At 40.4% G+C, this 14,970-nt stretch overlaps 1 protein-coding gene across 1 annotated transcript in view; it reads left to right on the top strand.

The window, feature by feature from the left end:
• Window positions 1-14,970, top strand: part of LRCH3 (leucine rich repeats and calponin homology domain containing 3) — a 90,605-nt gene that overhangs the window by 67,179 nt on the left and 8,456 nt on the right. The window contains exons 14-20 of the mRNA XM_045287523.1: window positions 1,169-1,222; window positions 4,057-4,128; window positions 6,426-6,474; window positions 7,223-7,333; window positions 7,974-8,092; window positions 8,750-8,887; window positions 14,161-14,238. Coding sequence (XP_045143458.1) covers window positions 1,169-1,222; window positions 4,057-4,128; window positions 6,426-6,474; window positions 7,223-7,333; window positions 7,974-8,092; window positions 8,750-8,887; window positions 14,161-14,238 — 621 coding nt within the window. The remainder of the gene's footprint in view (window positions 1-1,168; window positions 1,223-4,056; window positions 4,129-6,425; window positions 6,475-7,222; window positions 7,334-7,973; window positions 8,093-8,749; window positions 8,888-14,160; window positions 14,239-14,970) is intronic.

Below are 14,970 nucleotides of genomic sequence, written 5' to 3'. Positions count from 1 at the left end.
ATTTTCTTATTGTAATGGGATTGAAGTATTTTACATGTGATTATCCTATATTTATAGTGACCAAAATATTGCCAGGATTTTTCCCCCTTACAAAATTTTACTTATTAAAAAAAAATTCTGTTTATGAGGGAGAAGACAAGTCAGAGAGGTTATCAGAATCTGTCTAACAAGGATCTTTTTCCATGTGCACATCTCCGCCTGGAGTTTGTGCTGTTTCCTCTCCCCGACCCTGGCCATTGCCATCGCCCGTCCCCTGTGTGTTGGGGCGATGTTCCACGTCACTAACATTAGCACTGACAGTCTGCATAGCACTTCACCTTCACAGGCGGTTTTCTCACTGTATATGCACCGATTATGCTTTGAACATGTTTGTCTGATAATATTAAGGAGGAATACATTGTCATATTTCAACTTTTGGTTGTTACTTCCTCTTAAAAGGCATAAAGGCATGACTTTATATAAATTTTGACTCTGTTTTTGTAAAACAATGTAATTGAAAACCTAACACATTAGGAGTTAATAAGCATCTATTTCCAGCTCAGTGTTTTTAAACTGGTATGGGGAAAATGTATTGTTTGAAGGGTTTTAAATAGTTCAGTGTAAAGTTGAAAAATCTTGCTGTATATATAACTGCTTTTATTTATTTAAATGAGAACGTTAACATAGATGTAATACCTAAAAGTTTCGCTCCAGCATTTTCAGATATCTGTCCTTCACATGTTACCTTTTAATTTTTCAATTCTTATTTTGTCTGAAAAGAGCAATGAAGATATGCCTAAACTGGAAATCATTGGACTTAACGGTTCAATTTGTTACATATAAATCACGTGACCACAAAATTCTATCAGTTACTGCTTCATCTGCACTTTAGTTTTCTCTCTGGAAACAAAATAATCCATTCCCGTTCCCTCTTTGCCTCAGGGCTTTTTAGGCAAATAGAATCATATTTGCAGGGACTTAAACTCAAGGGAAGACAGTCATTGCTCAGAGTGAACTTATTAGCCAGTGTGGTACATGAATATCAGATGATGGGGAATGTGGTCCTCTATGTCAGCGTCTTCGCAAGTATGTCTTAAGTGTCGCTTTCCTTGTGTGTGTTTTTGTGAAATGCATCATGTGTGTGCACAGTTTGTTTTTGACATTGCTTCATTTTTTTCCACCTATCCAGTGTCCTTTTCCATCCAGAAGGTCTCAGCACACTGATGATAGTGCCTTGTTAGTGGTAAGAGCGTTGCAAAAAAATAAGAATTTTAACTTGCCTGTATCTAAAGATTGGAAATAGCTGTTGTACTTTTCACATAGAAATGATTTGAATATCATAAGACATGATGAATCTCATGGCTGAGTGTTTTACACATAGTGGTAACTGTTTATGGTTTGCCCAGTGTTACCCTAAGGTTGAAATATGTCAGTGCTTCCAAAAGTAGACCCTTTGATGGAGAATCATATTGGCCGTGAGTGTGCCTTCCTGTTTAATGTTGCTCTGGCTCCAGGTGTACTTCCTTTAGTAGTCATTCATTTGACCTGTGAGTTAGCTGTGTGTCGCCTTACTCTGTGATCCTAATAATGCAGCTCTGTATTTGGTATTCCGTTTTCTTACTTATTTTATGTTACTGAGAATCCCTCATTCTGGCTGACTTTAAGGATTTGTATCTCCAAATTATCACTCCATCCCCACTTTTTAAACTCAGGAATGCATGAGCTGGAATGCTTTCCATTGATAACATTGCTTGCGTCATCAGGTTAAAATGAGTGTAACATGGAGGCATTGTTTAAAGCCTTACGTTTCTCCCCTTGTAAGAGACTCTTGTTTGCAGAATGGCTTTCCTTATCATGTTGAATGTTACGTTTTTCACAGTAGTATTGAACTAGCAGTTCAAATATCTACTGTTTACCAATTGTATAGGTGCTAGTAACTGCTGCTCTTCTGCATAGTCCTGCATGAACTGCATGCTTCAGCATGAGATTCCGGTTACGTGAGCTCCCACTGTCTGCAGGATGCCTGTGCACTCAGCAGCATCACTTCCTTTGAGATGAGTGAAGCAGAGTTTAACTGGGCAGTCTAGAGATGAATATACCACCGCCTGTGCCATTGTAGTGGAGGTTCATTGGCATACGAATCAAATCATAATTTGAACTCAGGCAGAAAAATACTGTTGAGTCTCTGATGATGCAGACACTTTGCCAATATTGCCTTATTCACTCCTCTGAACAGCCTGAAGAGGTAGAAAGTTTCGGAGGCATTTGACAAGTGACGACTCAGGTACCGAATGGCTACATGACAAGGGGACGTAATTAGAAAGGGCAAGACCCAGTTTAAATGTCAGCCTAGCTGCTTGAGAACTGCTCTCTTAAAACTCCCTGCTGTACTGGTTCCTTTCCTGTCACGGAAAACCATTGAGGACACTGAGGGTTAGATGTGGTAACACGAAATACATGATGGACGTCCGAGTGCCCACTTAAGTCCTACCATCTCTCAGCTTACATGCCACAACTCCGAAATGCCTTTCTTTACCCTCCACCCTCACCCAGGCATATTAATGTCTCTACTGTTGTTTCTTCATAGTGCTTTTACTTGCATATGTATTGTTTTTTTTCCTCTGTTAGCTTATTCCTGGACTGTAAACTTCATGGACTCAGGATGTTTTTGGTTGTGTTTACCTGTGTATATCTAGTCTCCCTACCAGACTTCTAGGTGCTCAGTAGTATTTCTTGAGTGAGCATATGTCCAATGCATCTGTCAAATGCTTATTAAATTGGTTCATGATGAAAATGCCTGATGATATAGTTAGATAAATTCTGAATTTGATTTAAATACACCAAAGTGTTAGATTTGAAATATAAGAGGGCCTTAAAAAGTTTGTGGGGAAATTCCGTTATTTGTAATTCGTTTGTTTCCTGTGGACCGCGATTCTGCGCTTCGAAGGGCCTTCCTATTACGAGCATTTACTGTCAGTCACTCTGGCGGCTTCTGGGCTTGCCCTTCAGACTTGCTAACCCCTCCGGCCATGGACAGTGGGGCTCACTGCACCTCTTCTGCCCGGCACTCTTTTTCCTTTGCCATTAGTAGGGATTAGTGCCTTTTTGTGTATGACACAGACAGTAATGCTAGTACTTTTGATTAAGGGCACCCAGGAAATCAAAACAGGTGAAGCAGAAATCGATGGTCCTATTTTCAAAATTTTAAGTGATTTAATTTATGAAGACTTGGTATCTTTTAGATTTTAATAGTTTGGTTTTTTCCACACATCCTGTGTGAAAGTCCTTTTGAGTTCTAGCCCCCACCAAATTTTAATTTTAAGCCCATCTTACCTATAATCAAAATTCTGTAGATTCTAACACTTCATATCTCTTAACTTCTCCTTTGTTCAGTAAATCTGTAACGCTGTGTGTTTGGAAGTGGCCTAAGAAAGAACACTTCCCGAGAGTCACTCGATAGTTCTGTGTTGGTTAGAGAGAATGGCAAGGATTCAGAAAGAAAGGAAATTCGCCTTACCCACTGGAATGTCATCTGGAGCCCCACGGAGGCCGAATGAAAGGCTAGTTTTCAGCTCTTGTCTTCTAACGTCAGAGACATTAAATGGAATGTTCATCGGTCTAACTGGATTCACATTGAGGACACACTTGTATCCATGCTAGTTCTGCTCAGTTAAAATTAGCTCATAGACTGAATTTGTTGTGTTACAGGTAATCCACCCTTCACCCCCACAAATCAGCATAAGATTCATTAGTTTCTAAAACTGTTTTGCAAAAAATACTATGTTCTCTGGTGTTTTGGCGTGAGTGGTAGAAAACCATTCTAAATGAATCATGCCTCATTGCTTGATTGAAGAAGTCTGAGACACTGTGCAAACCTTGCAGTGTGTAAGTGGAAGAACCATGCCCATAAACTTCAGCGTGTCCCCACGTCTTTACTGTCTGCCCTGTCCTATGTCAGTAGACCGTTTGAAAGGTGTCAGAAGCCTTTGCCTTTCTGATTGCACTGACCAGATCTGCCTGCCTGACGTGCTAACATACATGCCGCTTTCTGTTTCCCCTCGTCCTCTTGAAATGTAGTCGCTGTCAGGGCTGAATCAAGTGGGCTGTGCTACTCCTCTGCCTCATGCTTCTGCCTCCCTGCTTCTCAAGGTATCTCCTTAATGTTGTCATTCACCAGGAGATTGGGGCGGGGAGCTATTTGAGGGGGAATCTTAAAATTTCCCGATGGATTGGTGGTCCAACAATTTAAATCTAAGATTACATGAAATGTAATGAACGATCTGAGCTTGTTAACATGGATTTCACTTGAGAATTAGAATATTGACAATTTTAGAATGCTACAGATGGTTATGGAGAGTGAATTCTTTAAAGTCAGATTCTGTTTGAGATGTAATTCTAATTTTCTTTTCCTTTTTGTCATGAGTTAGTATTTCACTTTGGTTAAAATACAATGCCAGATTCACTGTGGTCTAGTGTGCTCTGCAAAAAGAATTTGAGCCCCAGTCACCAAAACTATCGCTGCTGATATAGGGGCCATCTGTTTTGGTAAATAAAGATTAATCGGCACACAGTGACTCCCTTTTTATTTTTAATGTATTAACTGGTTGCTTTCACACTGAAGGGTAGCGTTGGAATAGCTTTCACAGACATCGTATGGCCAACAAGCCCTAAATATCATCTGGCTCTTTAAGGACAAAATGTGCCAACTCCTGCTGTATAGGAAATGAAATCTAACTCCAAAACTTAAGTTGCGCTATTTTCATTATTGAAAGCTTCTAGGGATGGCTGTTAACTTCTGATCAAATAAGTGACAAGTAATCCCTGTTACTAAGGTTGTCCTCCCTCTGTCCTCCTTGAATTTATCCTTTTTTCTTCTTTTTGTTCCAGAGCAGATTTTCTAGTTCTTTAGCGATCTCTACCGCAAATAGAAAAACCTCTATATTTGAAAAGTATTCTGACGTCACCAGTGTCTCCTCTTCTTCAGCCCTGGTCCTTATATGTTTTCCAGCCTGTCAGTCTGACGACCCTCACAGATCCTCAGCTTCCCACTGCAACTTTAGAATCCCAACCTAGATTTACTCAGGGGGGTTCAAAAGTGTATTGAAAAAGTGGAATTAAAAGGTACTGGAATTTTCCACCAGCTTTTTTGAAGCCCCCTGGAACCTGGCTGGTGCTGGACGTGAAGTGGAGGACTCCTCACTGCCTGGTGCCCCACTGGACTTGGCTGGCTTGTTCAGTTTGGGTATTCCTTTTGCTCACTCCCCACTGCACTTTCAATATGCCTGTTAATGCCTAAGAGATCATTCACCTCCATATCTTGTGCTCCGCCCCCGCCCCATATTTAATTTTGCTCTTTGAACAATTTTGCTTCTCCAGTTTACCAGGATAGTTTCAGATTCTTGGATCATGTCCTTCTAAAGGTTGACTACAAATCTTATTACATCTGTAAATAAGCTTCATAAATTTTCTCATGCTCTGCATAGCCATGTGATTCCTGAAAATTCTTATCTATAATCTCTTCTATGCTATCATTTTCTCTGTCCTGCAATTGGGTTCGAAACCACCAGCACTCCATGGGAGAAAGATGGGGCTTTCTACTCCCATAAAGAGTTAATAGTCTCAGCCCCACAGGGGCAGTTCTACTCTGTTCTGTAGGGTTGCTAAGAGAAGGCCTGGACTCGATGGTGGTGAGTTGAGTGAGTCTCCTTTGGTCAATGAATTGAAAATTGAAAATACCTTAGACTGAAATACGAGCTGGGAAACATGCTGTCATCTCCCAAAAAGACCCCTGGTGGTGCATGGGTTAAGTGCCAGGTGGCTATCATAAAGGTTTGCAGTTTTTGAACTCCGCAGCCTCTCTGCAGGGGGAAGGTGGGGCAGTCTGTTTCCCTAAAGGTTTACAGCCTCGGAAACTCTGGGGCAATTCTGCTCTTCTTACAGGCCCTTTCTGAGTCGGAGTGGACAGCACCGTGTTTGTTTTTTAGGGGTCTGTCATCTCTTCAGTCCTTTTTTTCTCCCAATCCAAATGAAGACCCATCTGTAACTGTTTTTCAAAACATTACATTTTTCTCTCCAAAATGATGGGAGGGAGGGGTTGAGAATCAGATACTATGAGGAAACGTGTCCTCTCTTTCCTGTACGTTTCCCAGTAAAAGGTCCTGCTTTAGGACGGTCAGTTTTCACAGTCTATGGAAACACTCTTTGATGATGAAGCTGTCTTTATAGAATGCATTACATAAACCTTGCATCCTATACAGTTAGTTCAAAGGTTTAGCTTTAAGAAAGAAGAAAGTGTTTGAAAAATCATTTTACAGAAGATTCATTCTAGATTCAGTTTTGAAGGAGTGTTGCATTTTTTTGTTTCCCTTTATAATCACAAAGTAATCAGGCATGTGAAAAGTACCTCTTCTTGAGTAAAAATTGACCACATGCCTGTTTCTCTACAGAGTGATGACAGATCTAATGCCTCAGCAAGTTCACCAACAACAGAAACAGGTAACGGGCTTCCAATGCCAGAAGCCATAGGAAACCTAGTAATTCCTCACTAGGATTGGCTGCTTCTTAGATAGTTGCTGCTTTTTCTGAAAAGGGAAATATGATACAAAATTGGGAATTGCACACATTAAAAAATCTTCAAACCAGAGTTAAAAGAGACACAATTAAATGTATTTGTGTAATAAAAATGGGGAAAGTACAGTTACTACAGATGCATGAAATACCTCTGGCAGGACACATAAGGCAAATTGTGTACTTCAAGGAAAAGAAACAAGGTGTTTTACATTGTAATCCATTGAACATTTTTGGAACTTTGTATGTATGCATGCATATTAATTCTAAGGGGGCATTGAATGAAAAAAGCAAGATTTCTTACAAAAATTCTAATTAAACATGCTTGACTGGCCATAAAAAAAATAAAATAAAAATAAAAAAATCTTCAAACCAACTGTTCAGCTACTCATGAAAGTGACGATAGGTTTGTACGAAACTGGTTGGCATTGGTGTTCGTTCTGCCTTATTGATGTGCCCAGTCGACATGACGATGGAAGCAGAACAGCAGCCAGCTTACCTGCTTTCACGCTAGCTTCCTATACCCTCTTTTGCATTAATAAAATGATCAATCGTGACCAGAGTTAATTTGATTTGATTGTTTGCGATTGAACTTGTGTGACAAGCATCCCTGCTATTACATTAAATGTTCTGTGCATTCCCTTCTCTCTCTCTTGGCTCCTCCACGCTGATGTAGTTCATCACTCCCCTGCACATTCCTCTCCTGCTGCTGCTCTCCAGAGAAATCAGGCCCAGCGCCCGGAGAGCTTCCTTTTCCGAGCAGCTGTCAGGGCGGAAACAAGTAAAGGTAAGAAGTAGCTATTAAGGATGCCGTGGGAGGTACAGGTGGTTCCGCTTGACTACTGGCCAAAGAAATGGTTGGTGGTGCAAACCCACCACTGGGTGCCTCAGAGGAAAGGTCTGCGACTCCACTGGAATGGTTCTACTCTGCACACATGGGGTCAGCTCACCAGCAACTCCTCACAACAGGCGTGAGTTAAGAGGCCTCGGAGAGGGCTGACCAGGACATCAGCCCTTACATGCTTTCACGCTGCCAAACTGTCTTCCTTGGCAGACGCTTTGAAACCCATCAGCCACTCTGGGGAAAAGATGAGGCTTTTTGCTCCGGAAAGAATTACAGCCTTGGAAACCCAGAGGGGCAGTTCTTTCTTTGTCCTGTAGTGTCTGTAGATAGGTTCTCAGACATATTTGGCCTCCCATCCCCTTCTCAGAAAAGGAGATATATATATATTCAACGCCCCCTCCCCTGGAATGAACAACTTTTGTACGCTAGCCTGTCCTCCAGGATAAAGTGTAGGGGTTGCTTTTGCAGCCCCTCTGAATTGCTCCAGTGTTTCCCAGGGGGTGGTGTTCCCACTTTGGGAAAGGGTGAGTTTGGTTTTGGTTTGTCTGCGAAACATAGAGCTTATAGCGTATTATTGTTCTAGGTCATGGCTCACCCCTTTTGCCATCTTCTGCACCTGCTACTGATTCTGCAGATTCCATAGCACGGCAGAATCTAAGCCAGCGTGAAGAGGAGCTGGAATTAATAGATCAGCTACGGAAAGTATGCATATTACCTCTGAACCACACCTTTTTACTGAGACTGTGATAGTCTTTAACTTTTTAAGCATGTAGTCATTTGATATTTCATTTTCTTTTTTTTTTATTTAATGTGTTTGATATTTCATTTTCAATAGAATCAACACATGCCCACTGTGGTTTGTGATGAATGTAAGAGAAATTTTGCAAATAAGGAAATTATTTTCAACCTTTTCACTAAGAAACCGATTGAGATGGCTTATTCTATAATTCATCTAATTCATTTAGATGAGGCCTTACTCATCCAAAACGTTGTCTTTCCTTTCTGCTTCATGTTGTAAAGAAGTTGTGTTTATCTTTGTTTATACACACATATCTATCATACTTACACCTACATGTGATTGACTCATTTGGAATTGAAAGAGAATCCAGTGCTTTATCAAAAACTGTTAACTGGATTTCTGCTGTACTTTGCACCACTGTAGCCTGGCTATTTATTGTGTAGGTATATGAGGTCTCCTAAGTTATTGACTTAGGATTGGAAGTTAAAGTACATCTTTTGGCATTTAAGTCATTTGCCTTTTATCTTCCTTTGTAACTAAATAATATCCCATTGTAAACTTAGGCCTTTTATGTAAACCGCTTTGAAATGAACACGTTACATATTTTCCTATTCTTGCAGCATATTGAGTACCGGTTGAAAGTCTCTCTGCCTTGTGATCTTGGAGCAGCTCTGACCGATGGTGTTGTTCTTTGCCATTTGGCCAATCATGTGAGGCCTCGATCTGTCCCAAGCATTCACGTTCCCTCGCCAGCTGTAGTAAGTTCATAGTGCTGTAAAGTGTTTGCCATTTCATCAGACGTGTGTTAAGTACCGTGGCCAGCATACCAGGGAAACGGATATGAATAGAGTGTTAGCCCTGCTAACAGGTGAAAGACTGTAAATTCTATACATTCTAGACCACTGGTTTTCAACCTTCCTAATGCTGCGACCCTTTAATACAGTTCCTCATGTTGTGGTGACTCCCCAACCATAAAATATATTTTCGTTGCTACTTCATAACTGTAAGCAATTGCTCTTTGATTTAAAAAAAAGGAAAGAAGACAACAAATCCATTCCTGAAGCTTTCCCCTTGCTTTGACACTGCGTTCTGCCATATTCAGTGCATCTCACTGTGTTAGTCCAGGTTGACGAAAGAAACAAATCCATACACACTCGTGTGTATAGAGCTTTATATACAAGAGCAATTGAATATTGAGAAAACACCCCAGCCCAGTCCTGATCAAGTCCATAAGTCCGATATTAGCCCATCTGTTTGATACCAATCGATAAATTTCTCTTCAGACTCCTGCAACACATGCAGTGGCACCAACTGCAGGAAGATCACAGGCTAGTGGGTGGAAAGTCTTGTGGATCCAGTGGTAGTGGAAGCATCTTAGTGCTGGCAGGGGTCTCCACGTGGCTCCTTCAGCTCCAGGGCTCTAATGTAGCTCCATGTGTCTTGCCAGCAGGAATGTCTCGCAGGGAGTGAGTCTGTGTCCCACCTCCAGCAAGCTATTTATCTCCATAGTGCCTCCAAATGAGGCTTTCAAGCTGCAACCAGACTGATGGGCTAAACGTCAGACCTTCACTCTTAAGTCTCAGAGTGACAACAGATGATGTAACTACCCTGCTCATGATAGCTGTCTCTCTGTCTCTGTAGTTTAGCTGTGCCATTTGGAAGTTAATAGTTTACCCTTAAATATTTCAGCTTACATATCCTAAAAATAGGGCATTTCCATTTTATTGCAACAATAATAAAGGAAATATCACAGTCATTTTATCATATAATAAGCATTCCATGTCTCATGTCAGCTTTCCTAGAAACAGAGGCTTGTGGAGGCCCTGTGGCATAGCTGTGATCTCTGCGGAAGCAGTTTGCCAGGCTTAGGAGTGGGTTCAAGCCACAAGCCTTAGGATGGCAAGCTGCTTGCATCATGCAGGCTCCTTCAAGGACATTAACTTGGCCTTTAAAAAAATAAACACCTAAAATAAATAAATAAAATAAACACCTAATAAAATGATTAAAAATAAAATAAAAGACAACGGTTTCTTTTATAAATGTTCCCATAACACTTAAGAACAAGTAGACTTACACAGTTGTTTAAAGAGCACTTTTCTTGGTTTATAAACATTCTGTAAAGCTGAGAGACCTATAAATATGTAAGACTTGCATAGATCAGGATGAAGAAATGGACTTTGAGTTTATCAAATGAGAATTACCTAGTATTTTAATGAAAAACAACCTCCCCCCCCAAAATACCCTACTTTCAAATCGGATAGTAGTTATTATGACATAATCAAGATTACTTTAATGGGTGTCTGATAGAGCACTAGACTACAATATAAATACTGACATCTGCCTTTCATTCGTGTGACTGGTACTCCCTCATGTGAGACTGTTCTTTCTACATTTTGTTCTGACGACCCTACCGAGAGTCTTGTGGCAAACTTTCTTAGTAGAATATTTTAGGATAAGAGTATCAATTTAAAGCCAAGTGCACATGAAACCCCACAGCCGTTTCTTTGTGGTTACACTCAACACATAGTAATTTATTGTTGATCTTTGAGAGCTGGCTAATCCGAATTCTAAGTGTAACTTAAAGCATTTTTTCTCTTTTTTAAAATCATTTTATTGGGGGCTCTTCCAGCTCTTACAACAATCCATAAGTCAGTTGTATCAAGCACATTTGTACATATGTTGCCTTAATCATTCTCTAAACATTTTCTTTCGGTTTGAGCCCTTGGTATTAACTCCTCATTTTCCCCTCCTTCCCCCACATTCTCACAAACCGTGATAAATTATGAATTACAATTATCTTCATATCTTGCACTGACTGCTGTCTCCCTTCACCGACATTTCTGTTGTTCTCCCCCTTTTTTGGGTGGGAGGGTAGAGGGGAGGAGGTACGGTTATACGTCGATCATTGTGATCAGTTTTTGTTGTTGTTAAAAGATCATTTTATTGGGGACTCTTACAACTCTTATTGCAATCCATACATCAATTGTATGTATGGATTGATGTATGGATTGTATATTTGTACATGTGTTGCCATCATTCTTTTCTAGACAATTACTTTCCCTTTTTTTAATCATTTTATTGGGGGCTCGTACAACTCTTCTTCTCACAATCCATACACCCATCCATGGTGTCAAGCACATTTGTACATTTGTTGGCCTCATCATGCTCAGAACATTTGCTTTCGACTTGAGCCCCTGGTATCAGCTCCTCATTTTTCCCCTCCCTCCCCCCACTCACCTCCTCTCTCTCTCCCCACTGATAATTTATAAATCATTATTTTTCCATGTCTTACACTGACTGATGTCTAGACAGTTACTTTCTAGTGAGCCCTTGGGTTGAGCTTCCCCCGACCCCCCATGGACCCTTGATAGATTATAAATTATCGTTGTTTCCATGTCTCACACCGACCGCCGTCTCCCTTCCCCCATGGTTTCCGTTGTTCCTCCCCTGGAGGGGTGTGTGGTTGTGTGTCGATCTCTATGATTTGAATGAAAATGATTACTTAGCAACCTCGTTTTCCCTTTTCTCATGACAAGAGTATTCTTAATTCCACTTCTGAAGCAAACCCAGGTATTTATAAGTAGCTTTTCTTTAGAGGAGCCCAGTAGCGTAGTAGGTTACACATTGGACTGCAAACTGAAGAGTCAGCAGTTTGAAACCACCAGCTGGTCTGAGGAAAAAAGACCGATTTCCAACTCCCGTGAAGAGTTACTATCTCAGGAACCTACAAGGGCAGTTCTACTCAGCTTTAAAGAGTCACTATGAGTCAGAATCCACTCAATGGCAGTGAATTTGGTTTGGGGTTTGAGCTTCCACCTGCTGACCATTGTAAAACCTGTAGGATCAATTCAGTCTAAACATCTGCCATCCGTGCCTGGTGCTTGGATTTAATTGGAAATCAGTTAGTTAATTGATCCTATTGAGTTTGTTGATCACTCTGGTATATGGGATTCATATTTCTCCCTTACGTTATGTCCCATGATAACCCACTAGGTAAAAAAGCTTATCACCACACGGCCATTAGAGATTTTTCAGAAAAACAAGCTTACATCCTCTTTTGAAATGAGATGTTTTCATCCAAACTTTTTTTTATTAATAAATCATTTTATTGGGGGCTCTTACAATCCATATATCCATTGTATCAAGCACATGTGTACATATGTTGCCATCATCATCATATCCAAAACATTTTCTTTCTACTTGAGCCCTTGGTATCCTCTTTTTTCCCCTCCCTCCCCCCTTCCCACCCTCGTGAACCCGCGATAATTTATAAATTATTATTATTTTCATATCTTACACCATCCCCTGTCTCCCTTCACCCATGTTTCTGGTGTTCGTCACCCAGTGGCGAGGGTGGTGGTAGGGGCATTAAAACGTCGATCATTGTGTCCAGAGCTCTTGTCTGTCCCAGTGCACGTGGTCCAGTCTAGCTGGATTTGTAAGGTAGAACTGGGGTCATGATAGTGGGGGGAGGGGGTAAGCACTAAAGAACTAGAAGAACGTTGGTTGTTTCATCAGTGCGATCCTCCACCCTGGCTGAGTCATCCCTTCCTTGTGATCCTTCTGTGAGAGGAAGTCCAATTGTCTACAGATGGGCTTTTGGTCTTCATTCCAACTCCCCCCTCGTTTGAATCAAAATAATTGTTTGTTTTGGGTCTTCTGATGCCTGATGACACCTTGTGATCACAGGAGGTTGGTGTGCTTCTTCCATGTGGGCTTTGTTGCTTCCCTGATAAATGGCTGCTTATTTAACTTCAAGTGTTTAAGACCCCAGATGCTTTATCTTGTAATAGGCACCATCAGCTTTCTTCACCACATTCGCTTGTGTACCCATTTTGTCTTCAGCTGTCATGTCGGGAAGATGAGCCTCACTGAATGCCAGGTTATTAGAACAAAGCGTTCTTGCATTGAGGGAGGACTTGAGTAGAGGCCCAATGTCTGTCTGCTACCTTAATACTTAACCTATAACTATGTATACATAGACATATCCCTATCATTATATATAAATATGTTTACATTTACATATGTATGTGCCTATATTTATACCTCCTATAAAAACTAGGAGGTCCTCTGCCTCCTAGTTCTTTGCTTTGCTTCCTTTCACTTTCCTCCTGTCCCTCTATCGTGTTCAACCTTCATTCGGCGCTCAGTAATTCCTCTTGGCTGCATTACACTTGATCAAGCCCCACCCGGCATTCTCCGCCCACCCTGCCATGGATTTTAGGATCTCTTGTTGTTCCCTTGTCCCTGATTTGTTTGTTCCCCACCTCCTTCTCTCCCATGTTCCCCCAGAACTGTCAGTCCCGTTGTTTTCTCCTCAGGAGTTTTTTTCATGCCTATTTATATAGATAGACACGGGGGGTGGGGGTGGGGTAGAAGGCCTATAAATAGTTCCAGGTCTGTCTGTTCACCCTTATGAATGTTTTCTGTCTTCCAAGCTTTTGAAATTTAAATGTATTAAAATTATAAATGTCCCCATTGAAAATACATCTAGTCAATTTAGTAGCAAAACTTTAAAAAATATCTTTTTAAAAGATTAAAAGTAGATGAATTGATTTTCTCTGTGATAAGATTTGAATGATAAGAGGACAGTAATCCGTTTTCTTGCTGACCTTAAAATTTAGTGTGTATTGCTATAAAATGAAGAAATGCTAAAAAGCTGCTCCCTTTCTCCTCTACCTTTCTCTACATACGACTTACCTGCCTTGCAAAATCAAAGCCAAATGTCTAGAGTGAGGATTGGCACACTAGGGTCAGAAGACCAGCCACCTATTTTGTTGAATAAAGTTTTACTGAAACACACTATTCATTTGTTTGCATATTGTCTAGGGCCAACTTTTAACAGCAACGTTGAGTAGTTGCAACAGAGATCATATGAGCTACAAAGCTGTGGTCCTTGAAGGAGAAGTTTATTAACCCCTGATCTTGAGTACTATGATTTGATAAAGCAATTAGAGTATTTAAAATGCTAGCCAAAAGCATTTTAATTTACCAGTAATTTGTTTTTCCTTGTTTCCTTTTCTCATTGCAGCCTAAATTAACAATAGCAAAATGCAGGCGAAATGTGGAAAACTTCCTAGAAGCTTGCAGAAAAATTGGTGTACCTCAGGTAATAATTCTATCATTTTTCATAATGCCCAGATAAACTTGGGGTTATTTTCCTAAAATCTTGCAGGAATGTGAATCTCTAAAACTTTGTTAAACTGGTCAATCAATATACGTTTGAACAATTTTTTCTTAATAATTTCTAAGACCTAAGCTAAACAATCATATCCATGTAAATTTAAATATATTGTAATAAATGCTAAGAAAATAATTTTTAAAAATCTCATCTGTTGACATAATAGCTGAAACAATGGACTCAAATACCCCAGTGATACAGGTGGCATTAGAGCAGGCAGTGTTTGTTCGTTAACATGAGATGGTCGTGAAGCCAACCTGGCAGCGTCCCTAGACATCTCACCACGGTGTATGCCTTGGAACATAAAGACAAAACACCTTCATTTCAGATGGAAAGTTAACCAGTTGTGCACCACAGAGTTCAGATGGAGAATGTTTCTGTTGTATTCAGTTTTTGAACATTTTTACTTAATAATACATTTTGAAAGAAGCTTAGGTTTAACAGAAACATGGCAAAAACAGCACAGAATTCCTGAACACATTTCACTCTGTTTCCCCAAAGTTAATTTATAATTATAGTACAATTATCCCAAGTAAGTAACACTAGAAGAATACTGCGCCTTTGTGGATTTTACCTTTCCCCCCATTAGGTCTCTCTCATACACTTGAGGTGAGCACACCGAGGCCGTCTGTAGACGGTTTCTTGCTATTAGGATCGTTA

The sequence above is a fragment of the Echinops telfairi genome, unplaced genomic scaffold, assembly GCF_000313985.2.
Source record: "Echinops telfairi isolate 266 unplaced genomic scaffold, ASM31398v2 ScPeMD7_17;HRSCAF=63, whole genome shotgun sequence".
Classification (NCBI taxonomy): domain Eukaryota; kingdom Metazoa; phylum Chordata; class Mammalia; order Afrosoricida; family Tenrecidae; genus Echinops; species Echinops telfairi.
The sequence above is the reverse complement of the archived record's forward strand: the minus strand, read 5'-3'. Positions and strand labels throughout refer to the sequence as shown.